Source organism: Microtus pennsylvanicus, chromosome 6 (genome assembly GCF_037038515.1).
Source record: "Microtus pennsylvanicus isolate mMicPen1 chromosome 6, mMicPen1.hap1, whole genome shotgun sequence".
Taxonomy (NCBI): Eukaryota; Metazoa; Chordata; class Mammalia; order Rodentia; family Cricetidae; genus Microtus; species Microtus pennsylvanicus.
In genome coordinates this window covers 30,161,273-30,177,324 of record NC_134584.1, presented here as the reverse complement: position 1 = coordinate 30,177,324, position 16,052 = coordinate 30,161,273, and the positions used below count along the sequence as shown (strand labels likewise).

The window sequence follows — 16,052 nt, the reverse complement described above, 5'->3', positions numbered from 1 at the left end:
AGAGAGTTTCTCAGCTTTCTGGAGAAGCAAAAGAAAGAACAGATTAGAAGGATAACTTTGAGGTCAGAAGAATAATGTTGAGGCAAAGACAGGAGAGAAGAGCCACTGGGCTTTTTTTGTTTTTGGTTTTTTTGCACATTACATCTGAGCCAGTCCTGCATGGTGTGAGTTCTGATGTTTCTCTTTATGCAGAAGTTTTGAGGAAAGGAAGAGGAAGTGGCCACAAAAGTCAAAAGAAAATCAGCAGAGCCCATGCCTGCTCTTCACTTCCATATAACCCACTCTCTTCTTCATTACCAGGGGGTCTGGGCATCTCACAGCCTAACATGGCAGGGAGGAAGCCCAGTGGAGGGATGTGTCTCTCTGATGAGCTGTGATCTGAGCGCACTTGGCTCACACAGCTGGTGAGCAGCCTGCAGATGTTGTGAGCTTTCACTGAGGCACGGATTCATTTGACTATCATTGGCTGCTAATGCTAATCTTGGTGGGGGAAGGGTGTGGCTCTGCTGCCAGATCCCCTTCTTTGCTGAGCAGCTAGAGGGGAGACCAGTGCTATCGATCCACACCCAGATCCTTGGCACAAAGGAAACCATTGCCTCTGGACCAGATGACTTTTCAGACACAGCCATGGAGGCTTTACCGGCACAGTAGAGTTAATGTGGTCACCAGCACCAGACGACCACACTTGAAACAGGACTGCCTGGGCTCTTGGTTTCCAGGTTGGTTACCTATTTTAAGACCCAGGATACTAACTAGTATTTTTTCAGTGGAGTGGAAATGTGATCACTGCTAAAATGAAACAGCAGTAATAAGCTCTACTTCTAACGTGGAGACAGAGCAGCAAGCATATTGACAGACAGAGGGGGTGAACACTAATCATTTTCCTGGCCAGATGGAATGGGTCTGAGGGAGAGGGAGAAGAATTGAGCTGGGTGATGAGGAAGGGATGCTAAAATCCAAAGCAGGCATTTGATCCTGGGAGCGATAATGTTGGGAGGAGAAAGGTGGTGCCGCTCCCCCTGCACACCTTCCCAGCTCACTAGCTCTTCTACACTGGCTTGCACTGTGCGATGCTGCAGCACGGGATGGGGGGAGGGGGGAGGCCAATCAGCGTTTGTTTGAAATCACTCCTGTGGGAGTGGAAGCCCTGAGCATTTAATAAAATGTCCAGAAGTATTGACGCGTTACCTCAGATTGTGTGGCAGATAGGAGATCTAATGCTGGATTTGAGAAAACTTTGAATGGTTTTGTTTTTTATTTAATTGCTCAGATTTCCCAGTGATTTATCAAAGTTTTCACTGAGAAGTAACCACAAAAAACAATGAAAACCTTATATAGTATATCAGTTTCTTTATTTTAATTTAAGATTTTTTTTTCATTTTACATACCAACCTAGTTCCCCCCTCCCCTACCCCCACTCCTCCACCTTCTCCCCATCCCCCCTCCATCACTCCTCAGAGGGGGTAAAGCCTTCTGTCACATCATGTGAGGAAAGGCCAAGGCCTGCCTCCCTGTATCAAGGCTGAGCAAGGTATCCCGCCATAGGGAATGAGCTCCAAAAAGCCAGCTCATATACCCTGGATAAGTCCTGGTCCCACTGTCAGCCCCATCCACAACAGATCAAGCCATATAACTGTCATCCATATTCAGAGGGCCTAGCTTGGTTCCATGAAGGTTCTTCATCTGTCAGTTCAGAGTCCATGGGTTCCCACTAGCTCAGGTCAACTGACTCCGTGGTTTTCCCAATCATGATATTGACCCCTTTGCTCATATGATCCCTTCTCCCTCTCTTTGATTGAACTCTAGGAGTTCAGCCTAGTGCTTTACTGTGGATCACTGCATCTGTTTCCATTAGTTATTGAATGAAGGTTCTATGATGACAATTAGGGTAGTCATCAATCTGATTACAGGGGAAGGCCAGTTCAGGCACTCTCTCCACTATTGCTAGGAGTCTTAGTTGGGGTCATCCTTGTGGAATTTCCCTAGCACCATGCTTCTCCCTAACCCCATAATGGCTCCTTCTATCAAGATATTTCTTTCATTGCTCTCCCTCTCCGTCCCTCCCCCAACTCAACCATAGAGAACTCTCATGTTCCCATCCCCCATCCCCTCTCTTCCACTTCCTCCCAATTTACCCATACTTGACTATTTTCCTTTCCTGGAGCCTTCCATGTGTGTCTCTCTTAGGGTCCTCTTTTTTTACCTAGCTTCTCTGGGGTTGTGGTTTGTCACCTTTCATCTTGTTTGGAACATGGTCTCTTTTCTCTTCGCCATTGTATTACTAGGCTTGCAGAACTGTGAGCTTTCTATGTTGCCATAGGAACTTTAGGAGTACAGGTACATGCTGTCACACCTGACTCTATCTGAGTTCTGTGGATTTCAACTCAACTTCTCATAATTGTATGACAACTGCTTTACCCACTGAGGGTTTCCCCCCAGCCCATCGGTTTCTTTTTAAGACATAATGCAATTACGGTTAACAGAAAACATGTTCTTCATGATGCATTGTCTTTCTTGATGGAGGAGGAAGTGCTAGGGCTACATGTTATCCTGAAAGACTCACATTGGAGAAACTCTCCCTTTTCCACATCGAGTGTGCAAACAAAATTCATTTTCAGACTGTTACAGCCCAGGAGATGTCAAAATGCCACACTAAAAGGATGTTTTGTGAGGGTAAAGAACCCCAAATGCACCCTGTGGAGGGACATCAGCCCCATGAGTGTAGCTCTCAGTTTCCTTAGAAAGAACAAGAAGAGGATACTGTCTGACAACTGATGAGGAACACATAGGGAAGGATTAACTTCCACTCTAACTGATCTGTTCATTTGTTCATTTTACAGTCCTCTTTAAAATGTAAGAAATTCTCCTCGTTTTGAGAGTTGTCTGTGGTGGCAGGTGCCTCTAATCCCAGCACTGGGGAGGCAGAGAGAAGCAGATCTTTGTGAGTTCGAGGCCAGCCTGGTCTACGAGAGCTAGTTCCAGGACAGGCTCCAAAGCTACAGAGGAACCCTGTCTCAAAAATAAATAAATATTTAAACAAACAAATTAATAAAGGAGAGCTGTCTGTAACAGGTCACTGAACAGAGAGGGCATATGGGCTGTGTGGTTCAGTAACCTATAAAGGGACCTCTACAAGGTCATAGCCATGAAGAGAAACAACTTGTCCTGTTCACTGGACTCGGAATAGTACTTGATTTTCATATTTGTCCTTAAGAATGAAGAAAGAAATTAAGTGAAATTTGTAAAATCCTGACGATAGTTTCTTACCAAAGATTATCATCTAGGACCGTGTTTGCCTCTGAGTTTGAAATATGACGAGAACATTAGAAGTGAGTCCATGGGGCTCTCCAGCGCACATGCTGCCTGCACGCACCCCATTTCATCTCTAGACCACAGCCAGAGTTGGGCCCCAATTGTTGCACACATTGGTTGGCGGGACTTTCCCAATCAAGAGTACAATTCGGCCTCCACCACAAAGTGACAGGTCCGGGAGTACAGACAGATCTTGGGAACAAAATCCTCCCCAAGTCTTCGCCCTCTTGTACAATGGTGGCCACCGGAGCTTTGGTTTCACTCTTTTGAATATCACATGCTTGGTGGGAAGGTCAGCAGAAGTAGCTGGGCTGAATAGACACTTTTCAGTTCCCGTCTTTTCCCCTTCTTGCTCAATATCCTGAGGACAGAAGTGATCTTTTCTGTGTGTCAGCCTGGTACGGGGAAGAAGGGGCAGCTCATCCAACCATTCCCCTACACACAGCCCTGCCAAGCATCAGAACGTGCCGCTATTTCTTGGTGTTTGTATGCAGGACAGACACAGCGGCTAAAAGCGGGGGAAGCCGAGGCATGGCCCCCAGGAAAACCCACTAACTGAGCCTAGTCACCTTTCTACCTTCTTCTGCAGCAACCAGGTAACAAGGATGCCCAGGTCTCATCTCTCCCATCAGTGCATGGACTTTTACAGCAGGGAATGATGCCACCTCTAGATTCTGGCAGGACAGATTGTCCTGGCTGAGTAAGTGAGGGAAAGACATGTTCTGTTGGAAAGCATGAGAGGAGATGGACATCAGATGCTAAATCTCAGCTTTATCTTAGCCAGGAGGGAGAAAAGCAGATAGAAAAGACAGCTGGGCCTCTTGTGCCTTGCAAACCTCTAGCCTTGCAACAGAGCCAGAGGCACGATCCTACTGCCTGCAGAGCTGGGCACCAACGACTTGCCTCGTTCTCGCGCTTAACAAATGTAGGTTTATCCTGATGATGGGGGCAGGGGAAACTACATTCGGTTTCCCTCGGGCTTTAAGATGTGGCAGAGCATGGGGTTTCTGTGAGATTCCCACACTGACAAAGGAAAGAAGCAATAGCCATGATCCTCCTTCTCCAAGGAGGCCCTGGCACACTGGATAGATAATGACTAACAGCCACGAGTCAGCCAAGGAAGGCGTTGAGAATGGCCAGTAATTATGGGTTTGGGTTGCAAGCTTTAGTTCTCTTGCATGTGCGGCTGTTGCTTTTGAAGAATGTATTAGGCTGTTTTCCCCCTCCCCTTTATACTAGATTTATAGTGGAGTCATTAAAAGAGAACGGACTTCAGACTCTGCCTCCTATTGCCATGTAACTCTGAAAGAGCCATATGATGTCTGTAAGTTTTCTTCTTTAACAAATGGATGTAGTGATTATTCTGGCCTCGTGGGTTTGTTGTGGGGATAAAGTTACATATTGGTACTAATAGGTAGCATTAAGTTATTGGTACTTGTTGTATAAAATATATTGGCACCAGGTACAAGTTTGCTTGTGTAGAAAAATAAAGACTCTGTCGTCCCACAAGCAAAGCTATAGGTAAATACAGCCGCTCTCTTCCTGCTAGGAGGGGAGCTGCCTGAGGAGACACATAAATCAACACATACATATATGAGATCAGACACACAAGGAGTCTAATGTCCCAAGAAACGAGCAACAGACAACAGGCAAAGGGGAGACAGATGAAGTTGTTCTTCCAACATACTCCCATCTTTAAAATGCTCTCCTCAAGGCAATCATTTGTATCCGAGGAATTGTAGCCAGTTCCAGGAACCCTGTGAGAGAGCTGGCAGGGTATTTCAAAAAGAGGAAAGAAAGGCAGGGAAGGAAGTACATCACTTTCGCAGGTTGAAGTCAGTTCTACTTCCTTGTCATTTCCATCTCTTTAACGTCCATGTGGTTCGTCACACACACACACACACACACACACACACACACACACACACACACACACACCTTTTTGGGAACCAGAAGACCCTTCTCTCCACTTCCCTCCAGAGGAGAAATGCTGATCCTGAAAGTTGACACCGCCTCACAGAGCGGGTTTGCTGACATCTAGTGGCCCAAAGCCTAAGTGCACATGATGGTTGGGAAGGACTCAGCAATTTGGATGCTGTTTTCAGATCCCACTTGCATCAGAAGTTACCAAGGCAGGGAAGTTCAGGGATGTGCCTGAGCCATGCATTTGTCTGAGATGGTGCTAGGAGCTGCCTCTGAGCCCATGTTTCTAACAACAAGGCTTTGTTTCTTTCTCAGACACCGTGACTCAATGCTAGGGCCACCAATTCGACTGGGTTAGCTGTAAGACCCAAATTTACCTCCTTGCTTGTGACTAAAGCTCAGGGCTAAGGTTGTTCTTAATTACCGTACAGTTACTGAGTGTGAGAGGAAGAATTGGAATAGCCTCTGCCCCAATCGCTAGAGCAAATCAAGTATGTGTCCAGGTAGATGTAAGAAGCCAATAGGAAACTGTAGAAGCCAAAAGATATTTTCGTATCAGAAGCCAGTCTGGGAATTCTCTGGTAATGCGGAAAGCCCCAGCTTCACCCTGTTCAGGTAACTTTGCTAACCAGCCTAGTTGCAGAAACAGGAAGTCAGGAAAGCCATGAGGCTGTATAAGCACAGCATATTCTTTGGTTGGTGGTTAATCTTAGCTGTGATCTGAATGGCATTCAGAGTCACCATGGAAACAAATCTCTGGAGGTATATAAGGGTTAGGTTAATCGATGTGGAAGGACCTAGCCCAGATTGAGAGGGGACCATTCTGTGGGCTGAGAGCCCCAACTACCAAAAAAGACGGAAACTGAGCTGAGCACAGCACAGGAAAACGAGCCGAGCATGTGGTATAACGTGACTGGATGCCTCCTTCTGCCGCCATAACTTCTTAGCCATGGTGGACTATACCTCCAAAAACCGTAAGGCAAAATAAACCGTTCTTTCTTTTCCCTGAGCTACTGTTTTCTTCTGGTCTCTTGTTGCAGCAACAATATAGTAACTGACTCACTCGAGTAACTGGCTTGCTGGGGCAAGCTTCCTGAAAACAGGGCAGAATAGCCTATGACTTGGCTTGGGCAGGTTAAGTGCCAAGTCCCCTCTGCTGCTTGTCACTAATCACTAAACGCAGTTGGATGCCACCTGGGGAGAAAAGAAGCAATAAATGGTGACCCTGTAATGCAATCACGAGAACGCTTCCTGCCTTTCTTTTCTAAACGTCATCCATTTAAGCACTTCGAATCTCATAGAAACCTAGCACAAGGGATTTCAGATGGACGTACATGTTTTGGTTTCTAGTGATTTCTGTTACAAAGTACTATGACTGTGGCTTGTAACAATGGAAGGTGGTCTTAAGTCAGGGTGTCAGATAGAACCAAGTTCAATGGCTCAGTCCTTTAGTTGGTTCCATAAGACCATGCTGGTATCGGGGTCTTCTTGCCAAGTGCCTTGGGAAAGTGGTTGGTTTCTATATCCTCCATTCTTCTTTAGAGCTGGTTCCCAAGTTCCACCACATTTCCCCATGATTTGATTTCTGTCTTTGGACTTCCACTGGTATCTTCTATTAGATTTATGGAGTGACACTCCCATTATCCCAGGAGCTCAATTCTGCTTCACTAGAAGCACTGAAGATCAACCCAATGTGTCCATAATGTTTTGACACTAAAGGGAAATTTCATTTCCGAGAGAGAGACAGAGACAGAGGAACAAAGGAAAGAAAGAGGGAAGGAAGGAAGAAGAGAGGGAGGGAGGGAGGGAGGGAGGGAGGGAGGGAGGGAGGGAGGGAGTCCTTAAGATGATGCTGCTACCCCCAACCTGTGCTTCCTATCCTCAGACGTCTTCATGTCACGGGACACCACCCAAAATACCTGTATTTGCTGTGTTGACCAACAACTTTGGTCACTTAAAGTCATCTTTCTACCACTCTAATAGTTTCTTGTTTGCCTTATCCATGCTAGTATTTGACATTGAGCCAATATTATCTATTACATCATATCTGATTTAACACTTCTCCAAGCCCTGATTTTAACTAACCTTACTGAATTTTTGTATGGTTGTAGAACATAGTTAACAGAAAATCTGACATTTTTTTTCCTTTTTCATTTGTGTAAATGTGTGTGTGTTTTGTGTGTGTGTGTGTTTTGTGTATGTGTGAATTGAGAGGGGGGAGAGAAAGAAGAGAGTGTGTGTATGTTGTGTGTATGTGTGTGAATGGGGGGAGAGAAAGAAGAGTGTGTGTGTCTGTGTGGATGAGGGGGGAGAGAGGAGAGAGAGAGAGAGAGAGAGAGAGAGAGAGAGAGAGAGAGAGAGAGAGAGAGAGAGAGAGTTTCAATAGGAATTTAAGGCTAGTGGGGAATCAGAGATTCATACTCCAGAGCTCTTCGATCTTATTCATTTAGTCTCACAATTGAACCCAGAGCTTAAAAGTGGGGCTGGTCTCAATAGCTAGCTTGCTCTAGGGATTCCCCCTGCCTTTGCCTTCCAAGGCTGAAATTACAGGTAGCCACCAATCCCATCCAGACTTTACATAGGTCCTCAGGTTGAGAAGGAAGCATTTTAAGCACTGAGGCATTTGCCCAGTCCAATTGTGTGTGTGTGTGTTGTGTGTATATGTGTGAATGAGGGGGGAGAGAAAGAAGAGTGTGTGTGTGTGTGTGTGTGTGTGTGTGTGTGTATGTGTGTGTGTGTGTGAATGAGGGGGGAGAGAGAGAAGAGAGAGAGAGTGTGTGTGTATTTCAATAGGAATTTAAGGCTGTGTAAAGTCTACAATTCTGTATCACATATGGTCACATTGTAGTGCAGCCCTCCCAATCTCTAGGGACATTTAATGTTTCCCATCTGAAACTGGGCATCTATTAAGTGTTAACTCCCCATTCCTTTCCTCCCCAGCTTCTGGCAGCCTCCCTGCCTGTGTGAATTCAGCTACATTGAATACCTCATGTGAATGGAACCACAAGTGACTGATTTGGTTCCTCTAAGTGAATCAAGGTGTCCTCAAGAGGTTATATGATATCATAGGCCAGAATTTTCCTTCCTTTGTATATGAAATCTTACACTTAATAATGTGATTATTCTTTCCAATCATAGAATTAGCAATAAGACACCAGAATATATAAATTTTTGCTAAATATAAGAGTAAATGGAGGTGATTCATACCCTGGAATAAAGAACAGGTAATAAACTAAGGAGTGTCAAAGTGAGATACACTAAATTTAGAGTGTACACAATGGAATCTAGAACTCTCAAGTAGGACGAACCACTATCTGGATGGATGGATGGATGGATGGATGGATGGATGGATGGATGTTTGATGAATAAATGAATGATTGAATTAGTGAGTGAAGGAATGAGAACCCTAAGCAGATGAAGTCATGAAGTCCTCCGGAAAGGTGAGGGAAAGAGGACGGCAAGGTACCAAGAGCAAGATGTCTAGCATGGGAAGTGTGAAACAGAGAGCATCACAATTTTAATGAGAAAGGGCGTGGTCCAGTGAAGAGCCCTATGACACCAAAGGAGAAGGAAGCAGCCTAGCTCCTCAGAGACTTGTCACTGTGGGGGGGGGGGGGAGAGCAAGAGGTGTCAGGTGATTGTGTTACTGAAGGCTGACACTAGAGGTGTCATTGAAGGTGATTGGTGATCGTATCATTGAAGGGCGACATTAAACAGTTACTGCATGTGCTTCCTTCAGTGTTCAAAAGGGGAAGAGACAGAATGGGATGGGTTAGGAAATGAGACAGAAATGCCTGGGAAGTAATAGCTCAAAATATCATCTGTTTCTGCTCTGGAACCTTCCTCACTCTTCTCTTAATGTCTGTTGTTTACTTAAAACTCTGAATCCCCCCCCCATGAGTAGCAGTTGCCGCCTGTCTCAGTCAGTGCGTTGCCATCTGAGCAAATCTCTTGCCTCAGCCGAGCTTCTCAGTCAATAAGCTATTTATATGTATTCAGCAAACTGAATTTTCTCCTGCTGTTTTTAGTGAACAATCACAAGAAAGAGTAACAGAAAGCTAAGACAACTGGAGACACAGGAAAAACAGAAGAACTTATCCTATATTATAGAATAAACAGTAATCCCCCAACAACCAAATAATGTAAAACATATGTGTAAAAACTTTTTACAAGTATCTATAAGCTCAATAGTTAAAATGTAAATTATTGCCGGGCGCTGGTGGCGCACGCCTTTAATCCCAGCACTCGGGAGGCAGAGGCAGGCGGATCTCTGTGAGTTCGAGACCAGCCTGGTCTACAAGAGCTAGTTCCAGGACAGGAACCAAAAAGCTATGGAGAAACCCTGTCTCAAAAATCAAAAAAAATAAAATTAAATTAAATTAAATGTAAATTATTCAAAGACAATCTTTGAATTTCATACACTTTGATAATGTAAGCTAAAGGAACTTGAAAAATCCTAAACTAATGTAGGCTGAGTTTGCTGTAATATACGCCACCCTATTATTTATGCCCACACATGTATATAGGTTAGAAAAGCAAAACAAGCAATTTTAGGACTGCTCATTGTTCTATAGTATCTATAGAATCTATACTATCATCCTCTGTGTTCTCTGCATCCCATCTCTGCTCACATCAAGAAGACATCCTAGTCTTTGAGGGGGAATATGAAAATCCTGCTGATTGCCTCTTTGTCAATGCAAGGCAGTTGGGAGCCAAGCCATCAGCATCAGGGCTCTACGGCTTGCTAAAGTCTCTTGCTTCCCCCACTCCCCATTTACAAAGCAGAAACAAGAGAAAGATCCTGGTTTTAACAGGTGCTTTGGGTAACATTAGAACCAATGCTACAATGTGATACCCACAGAAGTTTCCTGACAGCATAATCAGGCCAACCCACCATAAAGAAATAGACAAACACACACAGCTTTGGGAGAGCCCATGGGTGCCAGTTGTATTCTTCATGGGACACTTTCCCTCAAAGTGTAAGCCACTGAGGATAAGGCATTGCTGGCTGAAGAGATATCAAAAAAAAAAAAAAATCACCTCCACCTCCTTGTGTAGAAAGGGTTGTCGCAACTAAGGCTGTCAGCTCCTCCCACCAATGCCCTGCCCTCTGAAGCACTCAGCTCCTGCTCTCAGGAACTTAAGTTTGCGGTGAGAGACAAGTTCCCACATCCTGTTGAGAAGGGGCCTTGCACTCACTCCAGCCTCAGAAGTTCAGCTGACTGGAACCCACTACAGTCCTTTTGCAATGGGATGGAGATGTAAGAATGGATTCGTGGCTGAGGTCAACCAAGAAGTGAAGAAATAATTTTCCAGCTTCTCTGTGGATCAGTCACAGGGAAAATCAAGTTGATTCAGTCCATCAGTGGGTGTATTTAATGCATATTGTGGGAGAAAGTTCCAGGCCTGAAGGGGATGTTTGCGTGGGAGGAGGCATGTTCCTAACGAGGGAAGGAAAGTAAAATCAGGTCCTTGCTTTTACATCGCACCAAGTAGACAGTGTACACACTAAATATGCAAATTATCATGACCTAAATGTTTGTGCAATGCTGTTGGAGGGAAATAAATCTCTTTGTATATCTGTTGGTCTATACTGGGGCTTACCATCTTCGTATTTGATTAGGGTTTTATCATAAGTATTATATTTCCACCTTCCACTACCTCTTACTTCATAACTTTATTGGATAATTTCTGATAATAAGGAGTTTCAAGAATGTTTATTTTAAGATTTAATAAAAAATGCCTTCTTCCAAGTATACCAGGTAAACCAGATGAAATACCTTCAAGGAGAAGAGACAGCATTCTGCTTCTTGAATGTGTGTGTGAGTGTGCATACACATGTATGCATATGGGTGCATTCATGTTGGGTGTGAGTATCTGTGCACATGTGTTGGGAAGAGAGAAGGGATTGGTTATACAAAATGTATCTGTCATTATCTTTCTTCTACAAAGCAAACCACTATGTCTGAAAATTATTTCTCTATGTTAGTTTGATCTTCTTGAATCCATGACATTTCAATGACTTGCTTACTACTTCAAGATGGAGAACTTTTGCAGGTTGGGGAAGGGTTTCTGTTTTCTCTGTGTTTCGTTATGCCTTACAGCCAGTCTTTGGCAGAGTGGCATCACTATCACCATCATGAAAGCTGGGCCTTTCCTGTCCTTGCTCTCTCCGACTTCCTGTTCCTTGTGTGTAATCGGGTAAACTGTGGAAAGGACTGGCTTCCCAGAGGTTTTTTTTCATTATGCATGAGCCCCTTACAGCCTCAGGTTGTCCTATGATGCCACTGTACCTGTGGTCCTGATGTTGGCGATCACGCCAGGAGTAAGAAAAAATGGTGGCCAGTGAGAAGAATCAGGATTCAGAGCAAGTGAGTCAACGTACCAACAAAAGAGGGAAGACATGCCCCACAATCTAAAAATTATCAACAAACTTCTTTAAAAAATGCATAAATGAAAAAAATGCATAAATGGTTATTATTAACTTATGTTTCCCTAGAGATTAAGCACATTATAGACCATCACAGGAAAACATTTTTTTTCTTTTGTGCATTTTGCCTAGGAAGGAATAACAACACCCACAGAGATGATTCCTTCTCCTCTTGCTTTAATCCCAAGAATGGTGAACACATCTTAACAAGGTCAAAATTGAGCTTCCAAGTTACTTTTGATTTTCATTAGTTGTCTATCATTCAAAGATCTTTTGCACTTTAAAATCTGTGCAAGCATTTGAGATGTGGCTCAGTAGAGAAGTACTTACCTGCCACTCACGCTTCCTTTGGCCTGACTGTGGCATTTTTACTAAGCTAAATCATCTAAGGTTATCAACCCTTAGCTTCAATTTTAACATGAATAGCTAGATTTTTATTTTTGTCATTGATGAAAGAAGACAACAATGATTAAACATTAATAGTCTTGCATTTTAGTTTCATTACAAATTGAATATTTATGCATTGCTTTTACTTTAAAAGGGGGCTGGGGAGCTGATGAGATGGTTCAGTAGGTAGAAATGCCTGCCACCAAGCCAAATGGCCTGTGTTCAGTGCCCAGGATCCATACGGTGCGAGGAGAGAGCTGACTCCTGAAAACTGTCCTCTTGTGCAGTTCAGGTTGCTGATGTGCCAAACACACCAGGGAGCCTGGTTACCCTCACTGTTTCTTCAAGGGTCCCATCACTCCTCCCTCCCCATTTGCAGCATCCACTGAAAACACTCAAGAGGACAGTGACTCAGACTCAAACACCATAACTCTGTGCGTAATTGACAAGTGTGTTTGTTTGAAAATACATTAGTGCAAATAATTCAATTTTGACTCTATCTGGAAAAGACGATGCTATATTATGAATGAATTAGAAACAATTATGATGGCAGAAAAAAAATCAGTGGTTAAGTGCTGCATTTAATTCTTAATCCATTTATTTATATATTTTTTTGTTTGTTCAGAGCTAAGGACCAAACTTAAGGCCTTGTGTTTGCTAAGCAAGTACTCTATCACTGAGCTAAATACCTAACCACTTGTATTAACCCATTTAATCTCTGCCAAAACAAACAAGAACAGAGTGACAAGTGGGATTAGAGTTCCGATTTCAGAGATTAAGAAAGCAGATCAGAAAAGTCAATAACCTGATAGATGTCATGCTACATAGTGAAGCCAAGGCTTGTGCCTCAGTCAGATAGCTTCAAGGCCCAGACCTCCGTTAGTGCAGACACTTGCAAGGTCTCCTGGATCCAGATTAGCAGGCGAGACTAAAGTTTCCACCGTACATCCACAACTTCCATATTTTCCGAGCTAAAAATAAGCATGATGTTTTACAATGGCCAGGGGTATTTCAAGGGTTTTCCCCTGTGCTGTGTAAGGCACAAAGCCGATTGGCAGAGCCGGGCTCAGTTCCCCGGCAGTGCAGCAAGGAGGGAGAAGAGATGATCGGTAAGGTTTCTTCTTTATACAAAAACAGGAAGCCGTCTAATGTGCGAGTGTTCTCTCACACTGTACACCCTGCCTGCCCTGTGGACTCATTTAAGGCACCTTGGAGCAGCACCATGGCATTGTTTGCATGAGGAGATAAGAAAGCTCATGGCTATTCCTTGTCACCTGGATCCCAAGCCTAGGTCCTTAAATGGCTTCGCTATTCCACCTTGGTTGTAATAATCCTCAATGAAATTATACATAAAGGCTATAAATTATGCTTCTATGGAGTGTAGGGATCAAAAAATTTGTTCTCAGGAATAAACTTCCTTGCAACCAGAGAGCAAACTTTTGTGCATGCTTGTGTGTGCACACATGCATGTGCGCATCTATGCATGTGTGTATGTGCACACATTGTGCACTAAAGATTGAGCTCAGAACCCTGCCCCTGATGAACACCTGCCCCATCAGTGAGCTACGTCTTCTGTCTAGTATCTCATACTGCTTTCTCTTTCTCTGTGAAGCTTCAGTCAGAGCACTGAGCGAGGGGCTTCTTCCTGCTTTTTAATTTTTTTTTTTTTTGAGGCGGGAGCTCATGGAGCTGAGTCTTGTCTCTGTCTCAGTCTCGCTATGTAGTCAAGGATGACTTTAACCTTCATAAACTTCTGATCTTCTTGGCTCGGCCTCCTAAACGCTGGCACTGGAGAGTGTACCCCCACACCTGTTTTTTATTTCTATTTCATGCTAAGCATCTGAGCCAGGGCTTCATGCATACTAGGCAGATGCTCTCTCAACTGAGCCACATTCCCTGCTCAAGCTCCGTGGTTTGTTTTTTTTTTTTTTTAAAGAAAGAGCCAACACACCCACCGTTAATTGTCCCAGATTAAACTGGACTATATTAACAAAGAAAGGGGAACATCTGCTGTCTTTCCTGAGTAATTTCCTAATTCTTGTGAGGGGTCAGGTGAGGCAGGACCTCAGGGAACTGATAAAAGTCATTATGGAAGAGACAAGACTGAGAGAAAGATCTGGAAATGAGACCTCCCAGCCAGTTCCTATTGCTGGTCTGTTGCCTTCCCTAAAGAAGCTTCCACCTCATGGCCTGTTAGTCTGCATACATCCACACAGTACCACTCTGCATTTATAGATGAGGAAACCTCATCCCGTTCCTTTCAGAAGGGCTGGCATGCTTTGTACCACCTCCCCAATAGCAGACAGACTTCAAATGCAACAGGAACAGGAAAGCTCTCACCAGCCACAACGAAGCCAGCATTGCTTTGCTGGGTCAAAGCACAGAGCCTAAATTCACAACGTCTACTTTCTTTTTTAAGTCCAGTTTCCACATGAGTCTCAGCTGTAAAATGTGGAAGAATTCATTGGTTGGTCACTTCCATATGTTTTTCAAGTGAAGCGAAAGTCTGGAGAAATATGGAGCATGAGTAAGCCCAATGAGATAAGTAGGCAGGCAGTGAGGGGACAGAGAAACCTTCTCAACACAAACGAGCGAGTCTCTGTGTGACAAAGAGAAGTTTATGCACAGCCACAGCCCTCCCTTTTCAGAAAAACCCTCACTACTTATTTTGCCATAGAGGAACTTAAATGTTACAATAGCTGGCCAGCCAATCAGCGGCACCCCGACACTGCAGCACTCTGGCCGCAGATCAGGAAGCCCTTGAAGGTATAGTATTTTAAATTGCAAGTGAGACTTCTGGGTTCTCAACTGGCTTTTGTTGTTCCCTGTGCTCGTAGGATGGAAAAACAGATGTGAAGTCCCTCATGGCGAAGTTCAACACAGGGACTAGCCCGACAGAAGAGGTCTCCACCAACAGCAGGCCTTTCAAAGTTGCCGGCCAAAACGCGCCTTCGGGAATACAAGCAAAAAAGAATTTATTTGACAACCAAGGAAATGCCAGTCCTCCCGCCGGACCCAGCAACACGCCTAAGTTTGGGACCACAAAACCACCCTTGGCAGCGAAACCTACCTATGAGGAAAAGTCTGACAAGGATCCCAAACCCCCATTTTTAAAACCTAGTAGAGGGAACCAAAGATTTGGAACACAGCCAAACTCGGCTTCTAGAGACCCTGAGATCAAAGCGGGGTTTCTGAAACCTGTAAGCCCCAAACCCACCAGTTTGACTAAAGAAGATCCTAAACCGGCATTTTTACGACCTTCTGGGAATAAGCTTCACAATTTGAACCAAGAGTCGGACTTAAGGACGCCAGGACCAAAGCCAGGGCCTACTCCCCCAGTACCCGAAAACGATGTAAAGCCAGGGTTCTCAAAGGTGGCCGGAGCTAAGAGCAAGTTCATGCCTGCGGCACAAGATGCTGACACCAAACCCCGATTTCCCAGACACACCTTTGGCCAGAAGCCATCTCTGAGTACAGAGGACTCTCAGGACGAGGAAGGCACCTCTAAAAATGCAGCTGTCCAGAAAGGACCCCCAGTGCCACTGGGGGCCAAGGGCAAGGCTGGCCCTTTCAAACCAGCCAGGGAAGACACAGAGGAAAAGGACAGCGGGACGTCAAGTTCGCCCTTTCCTGGAGTGGTTCTGAAACCTGCCGCAAACAGAGGGAGCCCAGGGCCCTCCAGAAACTCTGAAGAGAAAAAAGAAGATAGGAAAACAGATGTTACAAAGAACATCTTTCTGAATAAAATGAATCAGGAAGAACCGGCCCGGTTCCCTAAGGCCCCTTCCAAGCTGACAGCAGGGACACCATGGGGTCAAAGTCAGGAGAAGGAAAAAGGAGACAAGAATTCAGCAAGCCCCAAGCAGAAGCCTCTGCCTCCTCTGTCTGTCTTGGGCCCGCCTCCACCCAAGCCCAACAGACCACCCAATGTTGACCTGAGCAGATTCCGCAAAGCTGACGCTGCAAACAGTGAGTGTTTCTCATTGCTAGTAACTGTGGT

General features: G+C 44.6%; 1 protein-coding gene across 4 annotated transcripts in view; it reads left to right on the top strand.

Moving 5' to 3' along the window:
• The window catches only part of Fyb1 (FYN binding protein 1), a 126,928-nt gene that overhangs the window by 35,515 nt on the left and 75,361 nt on the right, over positions 1-16,052 (top strand). For 3 of the 4 annotated variants that reach the window (XR_012910876.1, XM_075975947.1, XM_075975949.1), the window contains exon 2: positions 14,890-16,021. Coding sequence is in view for 3 of the 4 variants with exons in the window: in XM_075975947.1 (XP_075832062.1) it covers positions 14,890-16,021 (1,132 nt within the window). In the remaining variant the exon portion in view is untranslated. Of the gene's footprint in view, positions 1-3,891; positions 3,909-14,889; positions 16,022-16,052 lie in introns of those variants that run through there. The other variant, XM_075975948.1, reaches the window with a different exon arrangement.